Source organism: Anser cygnoides, chromosome 12 (assembly GCF_040182565.1).
Source record: "Anser cygnoides isolate HZ-2024a breed goose chromosome 12, Taihu_goose_T2T_genome, whole genome shotgun sequence".
NCBI classification, from domain to species: domain Eukaryota; kingdom Metazoa; phylum Chordata; class Aves; order Anseriformes; family Anatidae; genus Anser; species Anser cygnoides.
In genome coordinates this window covers 19,369,269-19,394,740 of record NC_089884.1, presented here as the reverse complement: position 1 = coordinate 19,394,740, position 25,472 = coordinate 19,369,269, and the positions used below count along the sequence as shown (strand labels likewise).

Sequence of the window (25,472 nt, the reverse complement as noted above, 5' to 3'; positions counted from 1 at the left end):
TTTTACGTTTTTCTTGGAAGTAAACAATTCTGCTCATTTCTACCGTCAAGCAAAACAATGTTCACACGAAAACATGCTGCTTCAAGGTAAAGACAAGGACATGCCAGTGGCTTCATCACCAGATGCCATGTGGAAGCTGCCTACAGGCTTCTCCATTATGATTAGCTGGCTAAGTTTATCCTGCAGCCAAGTGATATGTGCAGAAGAGCAGAGGCATGTACTCAGGACAACTGTTATGTGGATCACTAACTCCTTGATGTACAATACTCTCCCAGTTCAGATCCCTACACCTGCTGTAACACCAGATTGTAGCAAGACAAAGCATTAGGAAAGCAAACAATGAAGAATAAAAGAGAAGAAAAATTACACTGACAAATTTAATAGGAAAGACTAGAATCATTTATTTCCCTTCTCTAAGGATTTAAGCACTGGGGTATATATTCTACTAACAACATATTTTCTGTCTGTGACGTGTTGTTACGGTTTAACCCAGCAGGCAGCTAAGCACCACAAAACCATTTGCTCACCTGCCCCTCAAGTCTTCCCCCTCTCTGTGGGATGGGGGAGAGAATCTGAAAAAGGCTATAAACTCATGGATTGAGATAAAGACAGCTTAATAGGACAGAAAAGGAAGGGAGAAAAAATAATAATATACAAAATAAGTGATGCCCAACACAACTGCTCACCACCTGCTGACCGATGCCCAGCCAGACCCTAAGCAATCGCCTCCCCCCCGCCAACTCCCCCATTTTGTTGTTCAGCACAACACCATCTGGTACAGAACAGCCTGTTTGGGTCAGCCGTCCTGTTTCTGTCCCCTCCCAGCTTTTCGTGCACCTCTAGCCTCCTCGCTGGCAGGGCAGCACGAGAAGCTGAGAAAGTCCTCGACTTCGTGCAAGCACTGCTCTGCAACAACTAAAACAGTGTTATCACCATTGTTCTCATCCTAAATCCAAAACACAGCATCATACCAGCTACTAGGAAGAAAATCAACTCTATCCCAGCCAAACACAGGACACCTGCCTAATAGGTTTTAAGTAATTTTAGTGATCACAGAGCTGTAGTGAGAATTAACAGACTGAAGTTGGAAGACCTGTCTTCAGCAGTGTTTCTCATCACCATGTTTTATTGCAGCTATTCTCTCTCTAAAAGGAAAGATTCTTCTCCACTGTACCTTGAAAAAATACATAGTTTTTGCTGTTGACACAAATATCACTTTCCAATGCACAATTCAATAGTCAAAAAAGTCAAATTGATTTCTACAAACATTTATGAGCATAACCTAATTCTGTTGCCTCAGCTACAACAAATCATGAATGATGACAAACTAAGTAGCAAATGAATCCCAGCTATTATAAATGGAGCATCCAGTCCTATGGAAGTTGCAGGATGTACTGGCTTTTTTGATCACTTAAGCACAGATGACACTAAAAAACCTTTTAAAAAAACGAGATTTCATCTTAAATAACTGGTTGCTTGGTCCTCCATAAAAGGAATCAGTGGGCAAGACACCTCAAAAAACTTGAGAGATTTCAGCAGATCAAGATCAAACTGTTGGAGCACAGAAAGGTATTGCCATCTCTTTCTGATGACAAGAAAGTAGATGAAACATCCAGATGAACAAAAAAGTAGGAGCAAAGAAATACAAGGAAAGTTAATAAAAAAGTCCACAAAGTACTTCACTAAACACTAAAATGCGCTAAGATTTAGTAATTTGTATGACTGTTGACTGTACAACCATTTAATGGTCTTTACTTCTAGGTTTACATATACTTCACCTTCCAGATGTGTTCCTTAATATAGCAAGAGCATCTGGGTAGCCATCCATATTGTAATCTCCAATATGAAGGGTAATTGGAAATGTAACTTCTGATGTAGTTTTGTCAGTTTGATGTGGTACAAAGCCCCAAACCGTGTCTTTATTTTTGAAGTCTTGCAAGACTGGAATCCACTGTAAAAAAGAAAAAAAGAACAGAACAGATAGGTAAGGAAATACATTTTATGTATTAAATCCACCCTATTCTATTTAAAACGGCTGACAGGTCTATACTGCATCACAATTCTGAAATGATTTATGAATTTCCAAAGAGAAACTAAGGATTATTTCACAACTCTGACACCAAATGACTGTTTTAATAGGAAACCTTTTCTAGGTACTAAATTTTTCCAGAACAGAAATAAACTAAATAAGGTTATAAGAATAAAGGATGTGTTTTTAGAAAGCATCTAGTGTATAGCAATATTCAGGAAAAACTTCACTGAAATTCATGCTTGCCTGTAATTTTTTTTTTTTTGAAGTGTAGCCACACCTAAACTATCAAGCCTTCAGATCCTCAGTGATTTTTTTTTTTTGTCCAAAATTGCAAGCAATAGGCAGCATTAAAACTGGAAGAGGGGTACACTCATTAAATCTGTGGAAGTACAAAGGAAGGGCAAAGTACAATTTCAATTTCTCCAGGACAAGAAACAGAATGTCTCTGTACTTACTTTCCACGAAGGGCTGCAGAGGGGCTAAATAGGAAGTTATCTTAATTAAAATCAAAGTAATTTCACAAATCGGTATGAAACTGAAGTATGAGGGTTAACATTTCAATTCTACAGAAAAAAAAATCAGTGCCATTTTTAAAGCCAGAAGTAATTTTCTGTGTCAGCTAACTGACAATGTCTTCGAACGAACAGAAGGGTGCCATCCTAAAGGATCACTATCAGCAATGTCAACAGCACTTAACAGCATCTTCAATGTCTCTCACCCAAGCCTTAATTTAGCAATTGCAGGAACCAGAATGAGATCCCTGACAGCATTGTTTCCTGCTGTGGAGAGACTCCCTCATTAGCACAATCCAGCAACCAACAACATTCCAGCCACATGACAATTGTCTGTGACACTTGGACCTGTCTCTTGAGATTACACACAAACATGAGAACCCCCCAGATTTTTTTTTTTTAAGAAGTGCACTAAAGTCAAATTTATCTGGTTATCACAGAGAGCTTAGAAACCTAGAACAGTTCTGCCAGATGTGCATATACTGTGTGCCTGCCTGTGTAACTTCCAACATTTGAACTGCTAAGATGATCCATAACGCACCACTGATGAGAACTCAAAGTTTAATTTAAACATACTTGGTCATATTACCCTCTTGCCTCCCCCCAACATACGTATACCTATTTAATTACTGTTAGCTGCTGAAAGTTTGAAGAATCCAAGAAGGAAAAAAAAAAGGAAAGGAAAAGACTCAACCTGAGAGAAAATTTCAGTGTTAGACTTTGCACTTCCCTGTCATACAGAAGAGTTGAAATATTACTGCAAAGTACAGTAAATTTGAAAAACTAATTGGAATCAGAACCATGAAATACTGTGTTAGTGATACCATGCAAAATAAAAACTGCCATTGCAATGAAATCCAATTATACTTATCATATACTTTCTAAATATTGCTGTGTATGGTAATAGTATTTTAAAGAAAAAAATTCAGAAAGAAATTTTAGGAGTAAACCTGAATTTTTACCTTTTTTTTTTAAACTCTACTCAGAAAACGATTCATAAAAAACAATTTTACTATTATAAAGGCTACAGTAAAATGCAAACAAAGCAACAGGCAAGTAAAACAAAAGCCACCTATTGCTACTAAACATCACTATGCATCTTACTGAACCAGTTGTGGGACTTTTTATAACGGCAGTTGTAGAACATTTCAAAACATTAGTCTTGTTCAATCTGTAACAAGGACACATTTTGGTACCACACAAATTTACTCTGACACTAAGTTCACAGAGTAATACACATTTATGGTGGAACTCTTTCTGTATAGTTCTCCTATAACTATTACTGAGTAATAGAATGCAAGATTAATTGTTCATGTGGCTTAGGACGTATTTCAGTACAGAAGGCAGAAAAATAAAAATAGGTTTGTCAACAATATAAATCTGCTACTACTTTTGAATTTGTTAACCCAGACGATTATTTAAAAGTTATAATAGCAAGTATGAAGCTCAATAGGAAAAAGACTAAAACCATTTTTTTTTCCTCTTACTGAAAGACAGAAATAGGTGGGATATAATGAGGACACACAAAGCTATTTCTTGCAGTCTCATCATGCTTTTTCTCTTACCTACCTAAGATGAAAAAAAGATTGAGAAACAGAGTTAATATATCTAAAAGAAAATTTAATTCAGAGAAGGATTTACTTTTGCCTTTATGTTAAATTTCATTAAATACTTGCACTGATAAAATTAAAACATTTATATATTCCTTCAGTTAACAATGTTATAAACTAAAATGATTTTTAAGTGCTTGAAAATCCATTCTCAAACTCCTCAAATATTTGTTTTTCATCAAGTAGTAGAGAGAATGCTTTATTGCCCTGTGAAAACACAGCTTTTTTCACTTTGAAAAAGATCTCAAGTACTTAAAGATATTTTAAAATTTTTTGCACTCACCCCACCTAACTCAAAAAGGGTTCATTTCTCTCTGAGTCCACGTTATTCTATACATTAGGAAACACAGTTCCCTTGCTCTAGAGCCTGCTCTTTGAACCAAAAATATGGGGATAACACATCTCGTATTTTTTTAAGCTTTGGCCGGGAAACCTATTACGAACAATTAGCCCATCCAGCCAGCTGCCCAATTCCAGACCATGTAACACAGGCACGGAGTCTGCTGTGAGTGAGAAAGCATTTGGAAACTGGTAGTCCGTTCCTGGCCAATACCTTCCCTGGAAATGCCAGGGTTTCCCCTCCTTTCTGCGAGGGGCACCATATAGCATCCTATACAAAGATCAAGAGTGACCTGACAGAACTGGCCACAGCAACAGAAGTCCTTTTTCCTAAGGGCTCCCCTTCTGCTGTCTGCATGCATTATAGCTCAGCTGCACATAAAGAATAAATCCAGTAATTTCAGGAGGCATTAGGTTTTCAGTGCATACGAAGGTCACCTGAATTCCATATACAATTGAGTAGCCACCACTGAAAAAAACCAACCAAACAAACAAAAAAACCACCACCATACATTACACCATTAACTTACGGAGTCCAAAACCCAGAAGGTGATAATCCCCAGCATTACTTTAGCAACATAGAAGAGAACAACTAAAGCAGTAAGTCATATTCAATACAAGAGCACGGCTCAGAGACTTGTAGCTGCTTTGAGAAAGACAAACAATCCAGAGATGTGGGGATCTTGCATAATCTGGGATTAATGAAAAATTACATCAACTGTAATCCCCCCCCCCACCTTTAAACTGTTGCAGAGGAACCAAGAAAAACTATTTACAATGACAAACTACAGCTGATAATCAGTACTGTTGGATACATGTCTAGCCTACAGAATGACACCAGAAAGACCTGTGGTTGCTATAGGATGCATTGCTATGTTCTACACCACAGCTGCTGTATTTACAAAAGGAATAAAGCTGTACTTTTTCTATTGTATAGAGAAAGGTTGTAAGAAGGTTCACAGTTATAAGAACTAAGGTTATAAGAATGCTCACAAAGAAACTCTTAAATTAAAGGACTGAAATGATACTGTTTGCCTCAGGAAACAAAGAAAATAAAGTAATACTGAATACTAGACAAAATTAAGAGAAAGATTAGTCATCTCTAAGAATATCACAATACCTACAGTTTCTACAATACACATTACCAGGGACTTGAAAACAAGTTTCAGGGAGAGCTCAGTCTGATTTTCAGAATCTAAATGAGATCTAAATCAGCAAGTTAGTCTGCAGCTTACTGCAGGTGAAATTCAAGAAGTCTGAAGTGTCCCGATACCAGCTACAATCTGAAACAGCATATGGGATTCTAGTTCAGATCTGACTGCAATTCTTCTGTTGCTGTGGAAACATTCACATTCTTTCAAACTTCTAGTAGGTCTGTATCTCCTTAAGTTACTCGTATGCAATTCTTTGGCCTGTCCTTTGGCCTCATCATCCAAAAGAAGGAAATTTACCTGAGATATTTCTAATACTTCTGAAGATTAAATGGTTAAATAAAATATAACCTGTGGTGAGAGAATTTCATCCTTGAAATTTGAAATAATTCTCTTAGATCTGCTTGGCTTTCCAAGTAACCATCCAGCTATGCCACACGCAGCACAAGAAGGAAATATACCATAGACTGACAGCTGTCAAACAAAACAAGATCTTATCAGACCAACAACTCCAAAACCTAACATGCCACTGAATGCCGCTTCATAGCTCAGAACCGCAAATTCTACAGATATGTATTTCATCTCAATCTATCCCACAATATCACGTGTTTCATCTCAGTCTATCCCACAATACAATAAAACCACATTAACTGTTTTTCATTTCTATTCATCAAATATCACTGCTTGTTTGTTTTGACAACGAAGGACAAAACCACCTCCAGTTACCACAAGATTTTCTTTTTTTTTTTTTAAAGACAGTCATGTAATTTATTATCCTTAAGATCTGAGATAAGTAATTTTCTCAAAAATTCGTAACTACCAAAAGCACTCCCACAAAACCCTACAACAAAAACTGAACAGAAATTATGGATATGTAGCATCTTCTACTTTTTCCATAATAGACTTGAAATCTGTTTCCCATAGATTCCAGATAGTTATCTAGCTGTCACACACAGGATACCATCTCCTTGTTTCAATATATTCTGCACCACAAGGGCTTATTACTTCTCTGAAACTGTAAAGTTATTAATTAAACAAAGAGCGTTTATCTTGGTCTGTTGCCACGAAGTTTACATTCACCAATTCTCACAAAGATTAATTCATTTAGTCAAATATCAGAAGTTGCGTCAGTTGATCTCATAGATGACCAAATGCAATGAAATTAAAACATTTCACTTCCAAATAAAAATGGGAAGCAAGATGTTTGAATAGATTTCTACCTGAAGAAAACATGCAACATATGGGAGAAACTGTAGACATGAATGAAGGTACTGACATTTTTTCGCTTTTTCATAATGGGAAAGTTAAAATGGTTTAGAAGAAAAAGCTGCATCGCTTCTAGATGAGTCAGAATACAAGAAAAGAAAATGCAAGATATAATTTTTTTAAAAAGATCAGAACAAGTCATTATTGTCTGCCATTTGATATTGTCATTTTTAATTAGAAAGTCATTCTAAAAATATGCAAGAAAAATTGCTTTGAAGTTTCTAGGTAAGCCTTAATACTTCTTAATGCTTTTTTTCTAGTAGGATGAGAATCTGTTGGATTCTTCATTTCCTAAAATAAAATGACAATATTCAGCTGTTAATTTTTAAGCTCAAAGATCATTATCTTAGAAACTATTTTAAAACTGAAATTAGTGTAATTGCAAAATTAAATATACTGAGACAGTCAAAAATAGTATGTTCAAATCTAATGTGTTATTAAATAAATAGTTGACCTCTATCAAAAAAAGAAATTATGAAGGAACAGGAAAACTGTCTACGTACAATGTTACTTCAGAGCACACTACAATAAAAGACTCAACTTTGGCAAAATTCTGATATTATGTAAGCTGCTCCACACCTTCCTCTACACATTACTAAATCACTTTCTTCCAGAAACATATAATAAATAACATACCATACAGCTTTTGTTTATCCCACTGATAAGTCATCCACCAGCATCAAGTAACAGCTTTGTACCCATCAATGGTACATGGTATTTCTGTGTGGTTCATTTTCCACAATGAATTTACTTTCATTTGGAATATTTGTCTCAAATTTACTTGAACAGAAAACATCAAATGTCTTTTGCTTCTTATATTATCAAGAATAGGGAACTAAATTTAGAGCTGAAGGACGATGTCTTTTGACAAAGAGCAACCGAACTACTCAAAAGTGAAATGCGAAATGCAAGCAGTATGTTACAGTAACATAACCAATGTGACGTGCTTAACAAGTCAGTGTTCTTCCTTTTGACCAGAAAGCAAAGCAAGCATCGCAAACTAATCATCTACTTGCTGTATGCGCATGCTATGACCTGTAAATCAAATCCCCCTGTAATGCTGCGTATCCAGCAGCACTATAATCTATTGCCCTGTGAACACAGAAAACAGGCAATTTAAAAAACAAAACGAAAACCTGTGAACATGGGAAAACATGCATTTGTAAGTATAGAATTGCCAAGATTAGAAAGCTGAAATGGGTACATTACTAGATCTTGAGTTACTTTACTTTCCATCAAAACCATAGTTTGAGCTAGATAATAAATATATACCTACATAAAAACATCTTACATAATATCATTACAGGTGGAGAAATTTGCTTTTTCAGAAAAAAGTTATTTTCCTATACCGTATTGATTCATAAAACACAGTATTTTCCTTTGTCTTTGCAATTCCAAAAGTCACAATACCTGATCCAGTCCTAGCTTAGTTAAATAGATGACACTTTTTTGACATGCTTGGTCTTCACAGACTGGTAACAAATGTTCACTTTGTCCATCACCATCTGCCAAAGAAAAAAGATGGTCAACGTGTATTTGCAAAATCAGAAGCTTTATTTACAAGAGATAATTAACTGAACATTTTTAATGTGAAAAAATAGACCAAAATAAACTAGACATTGAAAAAATCCTTCACCTTTGTAATCTCTCATCTAAAAGATATCATCGATCTTTTGTGTGAGGATTATCTTTGAGTATTTTCATCTCGACCCACAGTATAGAGGAACTTTTAAATTTTATATCTGATGATAATGTATTATATTTAGAAGAGTAAATGCTTATTAATTTACTTAGTCCCCGTGTTTAGCTGGGAAGAAAGTTACTCTTTATATAAATCTACCATTACAAATCTACCATACATGCTAATCCAATTTTTGGAACCAATTTTAAACTTCTGCGCTGTCAGGAAGACTAAAAAGAATCATGAGTTCACATGTACTATGTTAATCTATACTAAAAGGTAAAAAAAACAACACCGGAAGGTTGACTAACTCAATGGCTGATAAATTCCAGGCCTACAGAACTAGGTAAATCTGACTAAATCACAGATTAAGAACGCTCTTCTAGCACATGTATTTCCAAAACCTTTAGGAGAATAATGACCTTCTACACGTTTAAATAAGCAATGTCTAACTGCATCCAGAATTCTGATGCACAGAGCATATAATGAGAAATAAAATGATTTTCCATTATCTACTCCAGGAGAAATCCCCACATTCACATTTTGCAGCCCTGCCTTGAATATTCCCAAGCTACCACAAGTTACCTTGTGTGGGCTGAGAAAGAAGAACAGTGAGGCAGTTGAATGTAAGCACCCCCCGAGAAGCTAGAATTGCTGCGTTAATGACTAGTGCTGCAAGTCCTGATTATAGCCATATATGCCAAACTAGACTTGCTAGAGAGATGCTATGCCCCAACTCATAAAAGCTTTAGAGAATTTGCTTTTCCGGGCTATGAAATCAAGGCTCAAACTGTAATGAAAAATTCATCTTTTCAAATTGCCCCATAGCCCATATGGTTTTGAGCAGCTTGGTATTAATATTCAAGTGGATTTTTTACAGTTGCTTTAAAAAGTCTCCTTAGTTAATATAAAAAAAACACAAAACGAAGCCAAAACACTAGATCACCCTCAAAAGTTACCGAATCCCTTACTTATTTCCCAATATACTATTGACCACAACCAAGATGTTTTGTCATACCTAACCTATACCATAATAAACGATGCCTCAGCTTATCAAATTATATTTCTATGAAGACGAACTACCTTTTAGTATATACATCCATACGTAGTTAAAATTTGTAGGTACCTCCCTCATTATGTAAGGAAGCTGGGAGATGGAAAATTGGGTCATAAGGGGCAGAAGGACTTGTAAAAATATCAGACCTCCCTAAATACCTCCAAGTGATAAAGCTGAGCCATCACCTTCAGTGGCTTTCTACATGCCATCTGCCTCAAGTATTATTTTATCTCACAGCAAAAACCCTCCTAAATTATCGCAGCTCTGTTATCAAGTACAAACAATTTAGGATGTCAGTTAGCCGACGTAGAAGTCCAGTAAGTCGGCAACCAAAGAGATGAGAAAGTAAATTACCACTGAACAAAGAAATTAACATAGCAACCAGTGAATTTGACAGGTCTGAAATCAGCACCAACTTATAAAGCTGTTTTCTTCCTGCATCATTCAAGTAAAACAATTAAAGCAGGATACTTATTCAGAATTAATGTTTTATGTACCATGAATAAGAACTGTGCCCATTATCGCTGACTTCAACAATGACCATGAAAAACATAGCAAAAGAAAGCTGGAACAATTAAAGTGTCTAACTTCCCAACAAACATTTGTAACATTTACAGTATACATCATAGTGAGCACTTGATAAAGCTGCCTCATTGAGAGCTTCACTACCATTATCTTTCATCCAAAAACAAACCAAAAAAGGCTAGGTACACATTCACACTGCAAGGCACGCAAAACAAATGCAGCTTAAAAGGCATCAAGTGAAGTGCCAACCATGAGAATATAGCTGGAAATAGGACATCAATGAAATGAGAATATCTTCTGAGCCGTAGCAGAGTAGTTTAAGAAAACCTACAATTAGTTAAATACTGTCCTACAGAAAAGCAGCAATCAAGAGAAGGAAAGCCCAGCATTCTTCATGTCTGTCACACTATTATCTCTTATTTTTTCTCTAGTTTGTATTTCTAACCCTTCTCTTAAAATGCACAGGTTCTTCTTTTATTATTACAGTTATTTAATCAAAAGTCATTTTCTGAAGAAAACTCAGATTTGTCAAAAGTGATAACTGCTGTAAATGATTAGTGAAATGTTATGTTTTTTAACAAAATAGAAATAAGGATAAAACCCACCCAGAATATTGGCTAATATTACATTTAAATGCAAATCTTGCCTCAATCTTTGCAAAAAAAAAATCCTCCACCCCCAAAAAATAACCCTCCTCCCAAACCAGCCCTAAGCACCAAATTAGAGAAGAATGTTTCATTTTCCAGTTTTTATATTGCCATTTTACACTGTCCTGATCCGCAATAACTAGAAATACGTTTCCAGTATTTCTGAAGTCTGTCCAAAGGCACTATGTGGAAACAACAAATGGATCCAGCAACTTTTCCACTTCTGAAAGAAAATTGATTCTTAATCTTTGTGCTTCCTACCTTGATTTCATACCTTGAAGTGCCAGCTAAAATTCCAGCTTTTTGCACAACTCTATAGATCTTGAAAACCACATGAAAATACCCCAGGAGCTGCTCAAAGAACTCAATCTCACTGTAACAACTAACCTATCTTGGACCTATAATGATAACTCGTCTCATCTTCATGCTTGGTTTAATTATCAATTTAAATAAACATTTTTTTTTTTTAAACTCTAATCTTGAATTTAAATTCCTCCACAAAGGAGGAGGAAGCCAGAAATGAAAAAGGAGTATCATTAGCACACTTGCTCCAGCTCTATTAGGTTTTCATAGGTGAAAAAACACACATGTGAAGCTCTTCTGGGTTTACTAATGAATACGCCGTTGGTGATAATGGCCGAATGAGCTCATTAGATAAACTGAAGTAAGCTGTACTAGCTACAAATTAAAAGACAAGGAAAAAACACTCCACATAACATTAGTTAATAATGTACTTCAACCTACATCCAGCTAAACCTGACATCCACATTGCAAGCTCTATTTATTTATTTTTTAATAAATGTGACCATTATAAAAATTCTTTCTTTCTGGGAACCTCATTTTAGTCACCACCAGTGCAACGTTCATTTCTATACATTTTAGGAAATCTTGACTGCTTATTTGAACATTTTATGAACATTAGCCATTTCCAAATTAGCTTAGATACAAATGTAAATAAAATTGGACACAGTTTTAGTTCAGAGTTATACATGAGAAGAAATTCCCTTAGTCACATACAAGATCTACTAATATTTAAACACAAGTATTCATTTTCTTGATAGCTGTGCCAACAATATTACCTTTGTAAGGCTGCATGTAGTTTGCATGTGTTTCTGTGTGGCCCAGTGGCTCATACGAATTTACACTTCGTCTAAACAGTGAAATGCCTTCATTTTGTCAAACAGTACAGAAATACCATACATGCAAAATTTCACTTCATCCTAGTACAACTAGTGACCAAGGGAATTAGGTGTTAGAACCAGTCATGACGTTTACTTCTAGAAATTCTGTTATCATTACTCAGCTCCTAGAGTCTACTGCTCTATCCTTCTGTGACTGTATGGATTTTCACCAACCTTAGTTCAAGTTGCTGGAAATCTCACGGTTAACGTTACTTGTAAATCCAATGCACCTCATAGCACTAGATGTGCTTAAACATATCCTAGACTCCCAATGTACTTCGGTAGCTGCACTCATCTTAAAAGAAAGCCTGTTTGACATAAAAATAAACACTCAACTGGTAGCTATCACGTTCTCAACATATGACTCTGGCTTGTGATACTAGAGAATTACGCTAAGAAAAAAAATCAAGCTTTATAGGTTTTATAGGTAGTGGAAATGAAAAAAGAACAGTCCCACACACTCATCAGCTACAAATCTGTATTTATGTCAAAATATATAAAGATAAAATTAGCAGTCATATCTTCTATGAATCACATGAGAATTGTTACCTACAACTACCTATTCACTGCATTTCAATGAAAAGCCATGGGCACAAAGATTCCTTTCCATGTCTGCAAACTGCTACTGTTCCAATCCAGAAAAAGAATAACCCAAAAGACAGAGATTGTGCAGATCACTGGGAGTACACTTCATAGATTGTATGAGAAAAATTACTTGCAACTAAAGCTTGAAAGTTCTTTGAAGATGTTCAAATAGCTCAAATCTCTTCCATCTCTTCTAAAAATATATATGAATGGAAGAAAGAAAAAATACCCAAATAAAATTTAGAACACTATGATATTTTTAAAGTGTTATATATTCAAAATTCAATACTAACGTACAATAACAAACGGATGTTTTAAAACAAAAGCACAAATAGCATTTACTCTGAGGGTCTCATTGATCCTCCTGAGCATTTCACTAAATTGCAAATCTACTTGTAGGTGTTGTGCTGTCCTAATTTGTTATGGTGACACTGGAGTTTGTGTAGTTTCAACTCTGACAGTTAGGGGATTGCTGTAGCGGGTCCATTAGATTTTTCCCCTTCCATTTTCAACCAACTAGATTATCAGCCAAATGAGCATAGACCCTTTGTGATGAAGAGCAAACAAAACCACACACACTCGCAGGTCCTTCAGTCAGTTCTGTCTGGTAACTAACTTACCATCCTCATCTTTCCATAACTAGAGAGGAAGATAAATCTATAAAGTAACTAGGCTGACTAGCCAGCAGGCACTGCAACAGAGAAGACAGCATACAACCCTGCACTACCAAATTGATTTTTTTCCTCTTAGGACTGCTAATGAAGTATGTTCTTCCACACTTTAAGGAAAAAAGATCTATACCTGATAAACTTCTTCCAAAATCACGATGTATGAGACAGATGCTTTATAAATAAGCATGTTTATCATATGTTAAACATAAGTAAACAGGCAACAAGATTTCTCAATTCAGATAGTCAAACTCCTTTAAAACAGAAAAAGGTGTTAAAAAGTGGTATTTTACAACCAAGTTGCAAAACAATAAAGTTGGCGGGTGTATGATCCAATTTTATTTTTTTTAAAGCTATTTTTTTTTTTTGCTATAATAAACCCATAACTTATTCCAGTTGTATTAAAAAACCTTTTTTTTCCCCCCCTCTGGGAGATAAACATAAGCTAACTACGCACATTAAGACAGAAAGAACAGTCGAGCTTCCGTAATTCTGGATCCGATGCTACATCAAAGCAAGGCACTTCATACACCACACAGTCTTCATGCCTTCAACACCTACTGTTCTCTCCTGAGAATATACATTGTGAACTGGCTGTGTTATTATAGACCTCCTGTCAGTGCAGTCTTCACAGTTCCTTTCAAGAAGGTGAGAAAAAACATTTCCTCAGCATGGTACAATAAAAGCCAAGAAGCTTTTCTCTGCTGTTGATTTAAATTCAAAATAAGCATCAGGCATATCTGTTTAATATAATACATCCTAATGCACGTTCATATGCCTTTTATTTCACCATGCACATAGCTTGCTCACATCTCTCCCTCACTGCTTTGCACTGTTCTCATTCTTCTTCCTTGTGAGCCTTTCATTTAAAGTTCTAAAGAACAGAAAATAAGGAGGAAAAAAATCCTGCTACAGCAGCACTCAAAACACTCTCCTTCTGGAGCAGGCAAAAAGAAGACAACCAGTACAACTGAGTTTGATATTCAAACAAAATAAAGGTTTGTTTGAAAGCTGATTATCTTAAATTTATCTTTATCTTCTGAAGTAATAAAATTATTAGAATTCTTTTGTCACTCTCTGCCTTTAGGTGTTCACGGAGATGGTCATGACAGAGATGATTATAATAAATTACTAAGATAATTACGCATTATTAAAATAATCAATGTCAGCTGCTTTTTGAAAATGTGAATCACAACTTCAAAAGACAGATGTAAAGAGCTTTCACAGATGAATCAAAGTTATGTGAACATTAAAAAAACCTAATAACACCCTCTTTCACATTAAAATTCTGATTTTAGGTTTGTCTATACCCTCCCGAAGAATCTGTATTAACATCTCCATGGAAAGAAAAGCATTTAAACACAGCATGGCAGCAAACTGCACAAAAAGACTTCTAGGCTGCATCTGATTCACCAGTGAGATCTTCTGTCTTAATGGAAAGAAGAGCATATTAAACATACTAACTGGAAACCGAGAAGGAAAAGAAGGGATTAAACATGAAATGAAATTAAAAACAGAATGAGAAGCTACCTGCACACTAAACAAGTGTCAGCACTGAAATTCCTGTTGCAGTTGATGCTGAAATTTACTTTTCTAAGTATTTCACATTGTAAGAACAGAACCGGCAAAGCTTGGAACTATCTAACATTACACATTTAGAAAGCACATGTGGTATCAAACTTTCACGTGCTAACAAATGAGGGGGGGAAACTGCTATAGCTATGGTCTTAACCTCAATACAGGATCTTTTTCTTAAGAACTGTCATGATGCTGGATATTTTAAAATAGGACTAAGAAAAATTAAAAGTATCATTGAACAGCATGCATTCCTGGTCATCAATTAAAAAGCAAGACAGGTTTATCCTTTAAATACACTTTTTACAATGCACCTTGAACTCAATACCCAAGCGGCAATTAACTTGGAGTATCTCCAAGTACCTGTTTCAGATGAACTCAAGTGGGTCTATCACAAAAACAACTTCTTCCTTAGATAAGGTCATTCAGAATTCTTTAATACCATCAGCTTTTACATCTTTTCATATGAACTGATCACAGTAATAACAGTATTCCTCATGTGCTGAGTATTTCAAACACAGATATATTATCTTCCTGCATCTTAAGATTAGTAAAGAGTCCTTTTATTGACTACAGGAGTTCAAGTACATTTCCACAATTCAGGGCTCAAAAGACAATTGCTATGTAAAGATGTTATTTACCAAAATACATCATTGAAAGTTTTCTTGTGATACATAGTTACTGCATCTGAGGATGTGACATTCTGAAGAGGAGGAAAAAAATAAAGAAATTTAGATTCTAAAAGAAAAGTGAGATACCAAACCGGAAGCTACAAAAGCGCAATGAAACTCTGCAGGCATAAAAGCAATGTATTTAAGGTATCATCAGTTGCAGGATAATCAAAGTCTACTTTAAAAAAAAAATCAACAAAATGCATTTTGCACAGTGCAATGAACGGTTTCAAGGAAAAATGAACAAAGGTTAGGCACTCTGTTACACTGTTTAAACACAATGAGCTGGCAATAACAAGCTCTCATTACCTATGAGAAAAATGACAATTTCTACCATATGACATTCAAGTAACATACATGAAACTCTTCAGTTACTTGGTGAACGGAGATGTCGTCTTAGAATTAGTAGTTGGATTACTAGATTCTAAACATGAGAAAAAACTGAGTTCAGGTTTCAGGAGAACTTCAATAATCCCAATTCTTGCTTTGTCAAAAAAAAGTAAGCAAGTTTGCATAGTACGAATAAACACAGGCTTCATAAATTAAAGACGGCGACACAGATGAAGACCCAGCAGCAGCTAAGAGAACATATGGCGAGTAAAAAGTTGGCTAAACGCTACCCTGAAAAAGTAAGACTTGTGTTGTATTTATTCACAAGGACACTATCAACAGTATGCTCTACTTTCATTTTGGAAAGCTATTTTTGACTCTCTTACATACAAGCTGCAACAATTTATTTATTTATTTTGTGTGAACTAAGCAAAAGCAGTGACTGATTAATAAAACTTCTCGATTCTCAGGTCAGACATCATAAAAGATAGTTTATCAGTCTCCAGTGAACCAATCATAGGTCAATAGCAATTATAACATTAATTCCCAATAAAAGTGAATTACTAGACTGCATAAACAGCACCATATTCCACACTAACTGCTTCTGGCTCACTCCTTTAAAGACATATTACATTAATCTTCAATGTAGCAAGAAAATAACAGGTTTGTGTTGAGATACAGTTCACATTCATCTTATTGCTCAAAATCTTGTTTTCAGGATGCTCCACTGAAATCCTTACGTTTCTTTAACAAGTATAAATTTTTTCAGAATTCCTAATACAATTAAAACAATTTATAACTGCAATTATTTATCAGAATTCCATCCAACATTATGATTTCCTCTGAAGCCAGTACAAGCAGATCTTATAAAAAGCCTCTGCTAGCATACAGACAACAACAACGGAGGATTAATCATTTTTGCTATAGCAACCACTGCACTGCAATTACCATAGTGACATGAGAAGAATAGAAAAAGTAATAATGAAGAGCTCTTACTTGTTGGAGTAATGTGTCAGCCAAATAAGTGCAGAATTCTCTAGTGCCCAGCTCTGCTCACCTTCATCAATTGAAATGCCATTTGTAATAAGCATGTCACAAAGCATTTCTGATTTATTTTAAAAAGGGCAATACAACTTTGTCAATTGTTCACTGTCCTTCAGTCAGGTTAATATACAAATCATCACCATCATGTAACAGAGCGGGGGCTACTTATTTTACAGGTTCCAATTTAGACAAAGCCTGAGGTCTACTACATTACCATGTATTTCATGTATGTACACCTATATTTGTCCATTTTTCCATTAAAATATACATACACATATAAACATATGTACATACAGAAATATCGTAGACCTTACAGACTCACATATATAGGCATTCAAACATATGTTTGTATGCATCTTTTCCATGAAAAAATATAAATTCATTATTTGAGTGCATCGGGAATAGGGAATCTTAGTACCTTAGTGCTTAGCTACTAAGATTATACACTAACATCTGTAACAGTTTCTCATGAATCACAAAATTGTGATTTTTTTTAATTTTTTTTTAAACATGTTTACTTACCTAAATGGTTTCTACGTGATAGCTATTGTTCAACCTAATTAATATAAGAAAAGGAATCTAACCCAAAGCTAGCTGCCTTTAGAATTTCTCAGTCAGTATGTTACTCAAAGATACTCCCACCCCCACCTTTTTTTCCCCCCCTTCAAAGGACAGGTAAAGACTTATGGTTGGGAAGGTTTATTCAAATCAAACTTAATGGAAACAGAACATAATGTTAGACTAAGTCACCTTCGGAAACAAGAGATGTTTTGTTAGATGTACATATGATCAATAAATCAGAATCTTGGACTGCAGAAGCACAACAGTGCGTAAATAGAAAGGTGGGTGTAAATGAGGAAAAGGCAGCTCAAATGATATACTCTTAAATTCGTGCCTAGACTGGATGTAGCTCCACAGTTTAATGTGCACACGGTTAAGTAACTAAGAAGTGGCAGAGAAACATAGAATCTTTTGAGACCTTTAGGGAACAGAGAGCCTGGTACATCAGCTACGAGATACAGAAAACGTTGAAAAAAGGGGAAGAAAAGAGAGGCAACACTAAAAATACTATAGGACGGGAACGTAACACGCTTGTGACTGTATACTGAACACGTTTCTAGTTACAGCAGCTGTATCCCACTGTCAACAGAGAAGATGCTTGCAGCATGCACAAAGCGGAGCACGAGAGCAATGGTAGGTTCTGCTCTGAGGAATCATTTACATCATTTGATAGTCTGATTGGTTGTGCAATGAAACTTCTTTCAGGCCCCATTACAGAAAGCCAAATTACAATGTAAATTGCCAACCATCACACCTTAACTTCCTTTTGACTTATGACAATCATTATTTCATCATTTTTGAAACAGAAAACTGAAAAAAAGATCAAGTCTGACAAACCATTTCTAATAAGGCATTTTCTTTAGCTCACTACACACAAAACCTGTACAATAAATGCCTACCTTTTGAAGTCTCTAAATACATGCTGACACAGCAAAGTGGGTAAATGCAGTGTTATTCTGGTAACACAAGATTTTGCCTCTTGGCTGCTAGATTGATGCAGAAAAAAATACTGGATTGAAAGTTATCAGAACTCAACTTAAATACTCCTTTGCAATGAAACTATGCTTCCTCCTTCCAATTACTGTATAACTACATTTAGAGAGGTATTTAGGGAGGTTTTTTTTTTTTTTGGAGGTGGTAGGGCATTATTCAACTTCCATCAGACTGCACTTCATAAGTAACATAGAATTTAAATTATATCAATTACTTATGCACGTTGTTTTAATAGTATATTGACTTCAGTATCCTCGAAAACTTTGTTCAATGAGAAAATAATTATTCATTGTCTTGTTTTAAATGAATGTTGGCAAGATGAAGAAAAAAATAATGCACTACTCAATTTCCTATCCACTGTTGCAACAGAAGGTGAATTAAATACTGAAGTCATAATTGTACTCAAATAGTTATTTCAAAATCATAGCTGTAAGTATTTCCATAACTGTCAGAAGAAACGTGGTTCCTCTATCAACATACACATGCTTACAGCACTCCTTTCTCTCCCTTAGGAAAATTAAAACACGTATCAGCATTGTGACATGGGAAAATAAAAGCCACCTTAACACCTGCTTCAAAGCAAAAAAAATAACCCCTAGAAAGTTCATTCACACCTAATTTCTTTCATTAATATCACAAAATCTCTTCACATTTATTTTCCCTTATCAAAACATTTCCAGCATGGATACAGCCATTGACAATCTGTACTAATCTTTTGTCAAGTTAGTTCCTTCAGACTTAATTACAGATGGGAATTTTTCCTTATCTTCTACATACAGAGATTCAAACCTCTGCAGCCAATTATCTTCTACTGCCAACATGGCAGCCTAAAACCTATTGTATCCAATTCTTACTTGAAAGTCCACAAAGCACTTTTTTTTTTTTTTAAACTGTCTTCCCTCCTCTTCTCTACAATTAAAGACTGCAGAAAGCTGACCTAGAAACCACACAATTCCCTCCGCAGTTTCATTTGAAAAGACTTCTACTCCTAGAAACAGCAAAGCAAGATAGCTGCTTTACTTTTCCCATACAAATCTCCTCCGTTTCTGCAGCTGAACAGATGACATAATATGACAGTCATTTTTCAACACAAAGGACATGGAACATTCCTTCTTTCATATTTGTGCATATTTTGCCTGTTTGAAATGTCTTCTGTGTTTCAGCCATGTTTTAAGCACTCCATAACTACGAGTCCTTGCATCAGACTTCTTCACGCTTCCCTTTTGCATGCTAATTAGAAGCAACTGAAAGACGTACCTATGCTCAGCCACAAAAAGGTCTAGAAAAATAATCCCTATAAAGTTCTATACAGGTGTCCCAATAAAGCCTAATCTGATAATCAAAAAAGGCATCTGTCTCCTCTAATGATTTTGAGAACATCAGCTCATATCAGCCAAGGAAACAGCACTGATGCCTTGAGAAAAGCATTTCTATGTGTTTCATGAAAATCTACATAGCAAGAGCTGTATCAAAATATGTCCCACCACTGAGGAGATGGTGGAAAGAAAAACCATTAAAGTGTCTCCCCTCTTTCACCCTGGATGGGCTTGTGTCATCTGCATTCACCTGTGAAGATAAAGACGATAGTGAGAATGCAGCTGTTCCGGAAGAGGGAGCAAGGTCCTCATACTCTAAGATACACTGGGTAGATAACTATCTTCTCTCTCATAAATGAAATGGGTGAGATCTTTTAGAATAACCAATTCCAAAGAAGTCAGCCTCTGAAAAGCCAGCATTGCCTTCAGTAGATGGTATTGATTGTTCCCCACCTCTCTATTCTTGTTGCCATACATGCTGTCCCTCTACATTCATTTGTATGCATTTCTTAAGTTCCTGCAGGCGTTCTCTCCCATTAAATTTGTTAATGGAAAGATTGTTCCGCTATACCCTCATATTGATGCTTCCCCTATGAGTTTGATGATAGCTAGCAGAGCAGTGAATTACACAATTGGTGATGGAACTCTGAAACAATGGCAGCTCCCTGCTGCTGCAATCACTACACCAGCCAGTGCCTTCCATAACCTTGGCTGTACCAAAACCGCACAGTGTACCGCACTGTCAGAGTGCTGTGCATTCAATTTATTCACATTTTCAAAGTTTTAACTTTAACATCTGAACCATTCTTCTCTTCTTCGCAAAGACACCCCACGGCTTATTAAAACCCCATTAATTATGATAAATTTCTAAAATTATGATATATCACTTGGGCTCATTAACTACCTAACATAGAGATGAAAATATCCTACAAGAAGATTGCTTTCCACAGTGCCATCATTAAAAAAAGATCTGCTATATCTGCTTAATACTTATTAAGACACATTATTCAGAACATCAGCTTGGAAAATAGTTACAAAAAAACCAACATATTTAAAATATTTTTAATTGCAAAAATGTAGTATTTATACACAAGTGTTTATATTTGTAAACATTAAAAGATATTACAAAAAATCTTTAAAAGGACTTACAAAACATGGTAAACATTTCACAGAAGAACCTAGACCATTCTTCAGGTTTCATTTTTACTTCATTTACTAATGATCTGTAAACTAATCCACAGTTGTTATATAAAGGACTAAGGAAAGCTAACTGTCCAGCAGAGATGTCTTTGAGTTAAAAGTGAGGAAATAGCTTTTCTAGAATTCTTTTAAGTAGCAGCAGTAGAGCAGGAGAATTGGACACATTCTAATATGGTGTTGGACTTCATTTAAAAAGCTGTCATGCCCCCACGTCACAATTGTTGAAAATTAAAATGATGCAACAAGGCGACCATTTGGCAACGTTTAAAGACAGGCTCAGCCTCAACAATGTCATATATGAAGTATAATAAATTAATTCTTTATTAAGATAGATGTCACTGACACAGTAGTGTCAGCAGAATTAGGCCTGTAGTATTTTTTGGGTCACAAATTTCTTATCTTAGAGCACACACAAAAAGTATTTTTTGGACTACAAAACCAACCATTCCTGTTGTCCATAACATGACACACACATTGATTAGCCAGAACTAATTGAAAAAGTACTTTCTACTAGAAAAATAGTCTTTCACTAACCCTTGCAAACAGATGTTCGTGAAAGTTAGTTGCATTTACATATAAATTAAGATTTTCTTCTGTCCAAAAGCCTCCCAGAATTTTTCAGTTATAAATATTACAATCTGTTTCATCAATCTTTATACAATCATTTTTAATTAATTTAGAATTTCAGTACGTTCCTAAATTCTTTGTTTACACAAACTGTAAGCTAAATTGTACCTTCTGAACAAACTGCTTTAAGAAAAAAACCTGTGCATTAAAGGAAGTTTTGCTTGTTTCAGAAAAAAATCAAAACACAATCATGAAAAACAAAATACATCTGATAAAAATAGGTTTGATACTGGTACAATGCCTGAAAGAACGTAGATATATGTGAGTTAGACTGTACTGGAAAAGCCACAGTTGAATTTAGCTGAATTTATTAATAAAATATTCCTACATATTTCAAGATTTACAGGCAAATAGATGTAACACCTTAAAAAATAACTTCATAATTCAACAAAAAAGAAACACAGGATATGAGTAGTTTAGAAAAATGAAACTCACCAAAATCCGCAAACACAGACTGCCCAACAATCACCACACCACTGGGTATTTCTTTGCTTTTTCCAGCTTTAGAGAAGTTCCCATCCTATCAAACAGAACAAAGATGATGGAGAAACTGAACTGCGTATCAAGTGATAAAGCTTGACTTTCAAACCAAAGAAAATACATATCAATAAAGAAGATCTTAAATAGGTAAGAGAAAGCTCAACTATGGAAAACTGCACTGCTTGGATACTGGAATTGAGTTTTTGCATTTCTAATTCTTTGTGGAATCCTATGGATATCCAATAGTAACATTCTTCAGATAGAGTTGTCCACGCTTTTTTTTTTTTTGCATGTTATTAGAAACAGACTGAGTTTTCAGCACCAAAATCTAAATCATTAATTACTTTGAATACTAATGTGTATTTATGCACTCACATGTAATTTTATACATAATATTTAAAAACACACATGCTTCTGATTTTCCTTCTACTAAGGAAATAATGATTTTACATTATGTCTGGTTCAGGTCTTGTTTTAATTGTCTATTATTAAAATCCTGACCCGCAGAAAGTAATATTCTAATATTTCCATCAGAAAGACAGAAGAGTGCTGGATTCTTGTTTATTATAAAATTGGATAACAACTGGACCAAAACCCATTTAAAATTTAAAGTTTTTGTAACCAAGTAAGATAATTCAAGGCCCACTTTTGTAGTCACTGCAATCAGTTCATGAAGTGACACAGATGCAACTATATATACCTAAGTTATAAAAAAAAAATGAAATGAAGAAAGTCAGCAATCTGTTAACTGACTTTTAGCCTGTGGACTTTATGAACAAAAAGTAACAAGGCCTTGGTTTGTTCTCAAGCTACCACCTTTCTCATTCTTGCACTCAGAATTCTTACACATACACATGTTGAAAGAAAGGGGGATCATCAGATACCACTGATGGGAGAAATCCTCAGGTGGCTATAGTGAACGTGTCACAAGATGCCCTCAGTGATGAGCTGTCTGCAGTATGACCTACCCAACTTGATCTATGCCAAGTTTGGCAGCTACTCGTTTCGTTATCTTACCTTTCCCTAAGCTACTTGATGGTGGTTCTTATTCACTTCCTTCTCAGTAATTCCACGTAAAAGCACATGTAGAAATCCCTTCCCCCGGCAGCTCTTCCACCTTGCACTTGGCTCAAGCAGGGTCACCAGAGCTGGTTTCCCAGGACCATGTACAGGTGGCTTTTGACTATGTTCACATGGAGACTCCACAATCTGAGCCACTTGTATCAATGCTCAGTCACCCACCCACAAAAAAAACCAAAAAGTCTCTTAAGTTCAAAGAGAACTCAGCAGTTTTTACTATAACAAAAAAGTAAACTTAATGCACAGGTGTGAATACTCTTAACTACAGTAATTTAGGATAGCATGTAGTCTAAGGGATGCATTTAGTTTCAAATCAACTAATATCATTAGTTGTTATTAACAATGAGGTTCTTAAATAAATAACCATTTGACCTGTTTCTGCCCAACCTTGAGTTACACTTGTGATATTTGGTTAACACAGGACTTGGAATTTTCTCAGCTGTAACTTGTGTACATAGTCAAATGGCTAGGAGTGAGATTTTGAACCTCTGTCCCAAAACATGGAATCACAGTTCTAAGAAAGCTTAAAAAAATAAATCTTTGAGACTACAAAATTAGAAAAATCTTATCATTCATTTCTTTATAAACCATCGTGCTAAGTGTCAGTAGATTGCTACAACAGCTGATGACACAGCAGGAGTCCTGCTAATGCATGCAAAGTAAATCTGGTTGGTTACCTTTGCAGTCATGTTAAAAAAACCTGCAGAGAAATGTATGCTGACTAAAAGATTTCCTTCAATTCGGTTCAACTCATTCCTAACACCAGGCAGGTCAGACAACCTTTAATGTTTTGTTTGTTTGATGTTTCTGCATTTTAACAGAATGGTTATTTGAGTCTTCTCTCTTACCTTATTTACCCACGTCTCAAACTGAATGTTGGGTGGATTTGACGTAGTAAGGAACAAATCTGTGAGGGAAGAAAAAACAAGAGAAATAAAACATTTAACTGAAGAACATTTTTAAGCATAAAGAAATAGGCTTCAAACTTAAAAAAAATATAATGATGTGTACTTTTTCTTAAGTCAAAATTAAAAATGAAAACCTAATAACAGCCTTTTATTACATCCTTTTATTTTGGATACATAAGTAACATATATGCTATTGACAGGAAGAGAAAAAGATGGAGAAACGTTTCAGGCTTCCTTTACACAAAATTCTTTTAAACATGAAAAAAGTACAAAAGAGTGCTTCAGAAAATTTATCTGATGATGCCTACTTAAAGAGGAGCTTATTCAGGAGAAGGGGAAGAAAGAAGTTTGTAAGGGGCATCAAAAAAAGAAAAAGGCCTGAGGGAGAAAAAAAAAGGATGATCTCTAGTGTACTGAAGATTTTAAGAAAATCACCCTTTAAAATTTAAGCACTTGATTTCTTTTCCATTGTCCTCCTTCTTTGCTTTCTAGTTTAAAATATCACTATTTTTGTTAGAACACAACCGTTATTCTGTGGGCAGAAAAAAATGAATTAAAGAAAAAAGAATATCAATGCCATACCCTGAGGTGTTTTACTGAATAAGCAGGTGGACTGCTGTACAGGGAATTTCAAATGGCACAACAAGGGGTACTGTCTTCCAGGAAAAAGGAAAAAAAACAGAACCTGCATATCAAATAAAAAAAACCAACAAAATGGAAACAAAAGATTTTGCTTACAGGTTCCCCCTCCCTGATGGAAGTTATGTTAATTCTGTTCCCCTGAATACTTGAAATAGCAATTTCCTTTAGAGCACTCATGTGAAAAGCCTTATCATGATAATGTGCTTCATTGGAATGAATTTTATTGCTGCTTAAGCATTTCTTGAAGAGAGTGTCAGAAGACATAGAAACGGTCTGAAAATACCAGGGATGTAACTTAAAAAGCATTTATAAGCTCTGAATTTTGAACTTGCATGTAGAAGGAAGATTAAACAATACTGCTGATTACCACTGGATATAAAACAAACAAAAAAAAATTAAAATCTAATACATTTGTGTGTGGGGAAGGGGTTGTTAACAAAAGAAAAAACCACAGAAGAATGGAAGCTTCTATTTTTTTTTTCCAAGACTTAAATGATCCAATAGGTATTTCAAGCAGGGTTGTAGTACATTCATGCTGTAATCTGCACTGCAATTTGTTATGGACTACGTCACATACAGAGTATGCCACAACAGGCTCTTTCAATATTATATTTAAGTACACAGCAAATGACCAATATTTGATTAGCAAATATAATAGATTGCCTAACCTTTTGCAGACATTTTGGTTGGCACTGTGCCTGTTTTTTTCCCAAAACATCTCTGACTCAGTTTCCGGCACTGCAGCTCTGGCCTCTCACCTTTAATTGCTAAGCCAGTCCTCTCCCTGCCCA

General features: G+C 35.3%; 1 protein-coding gene across 1 annotated transcript in view; it reads right to left on the bottom strand.

Moving 5' to 3' along the window:
• ITFG1 (integrin alpha FG-GAP repeat containing 1) overlaps window positions 1-25,472 on the bottom strand; it is a 73,317-nt gene that overhangs the window by 27,601 nt on the left and 20,244 nt on the right. The window contains exons 7-10 of the mRNA XM_013186856.3: window positions 23,980-24,038; window positions 22,007-22,091; window positions 8,321-8,415; window positions 1,779-1,951 (exon numbers count right to left, since the gene is read on the bottom strand). Of these exons, the coding sequence (XP_013042310.3) occupies window positions 1,779-1,951; window positions 8,321-8,415; window positions 22,007-22,091; window positions 23,980-24,038 (412 nt within the window). The remainder of the gene's footprint in view (window positions 1-1,778; window positions 1,952-8,320; window positions 8,416-22,006; window positions 22,092-23,979; window positions 24,039-25,472) is intronic.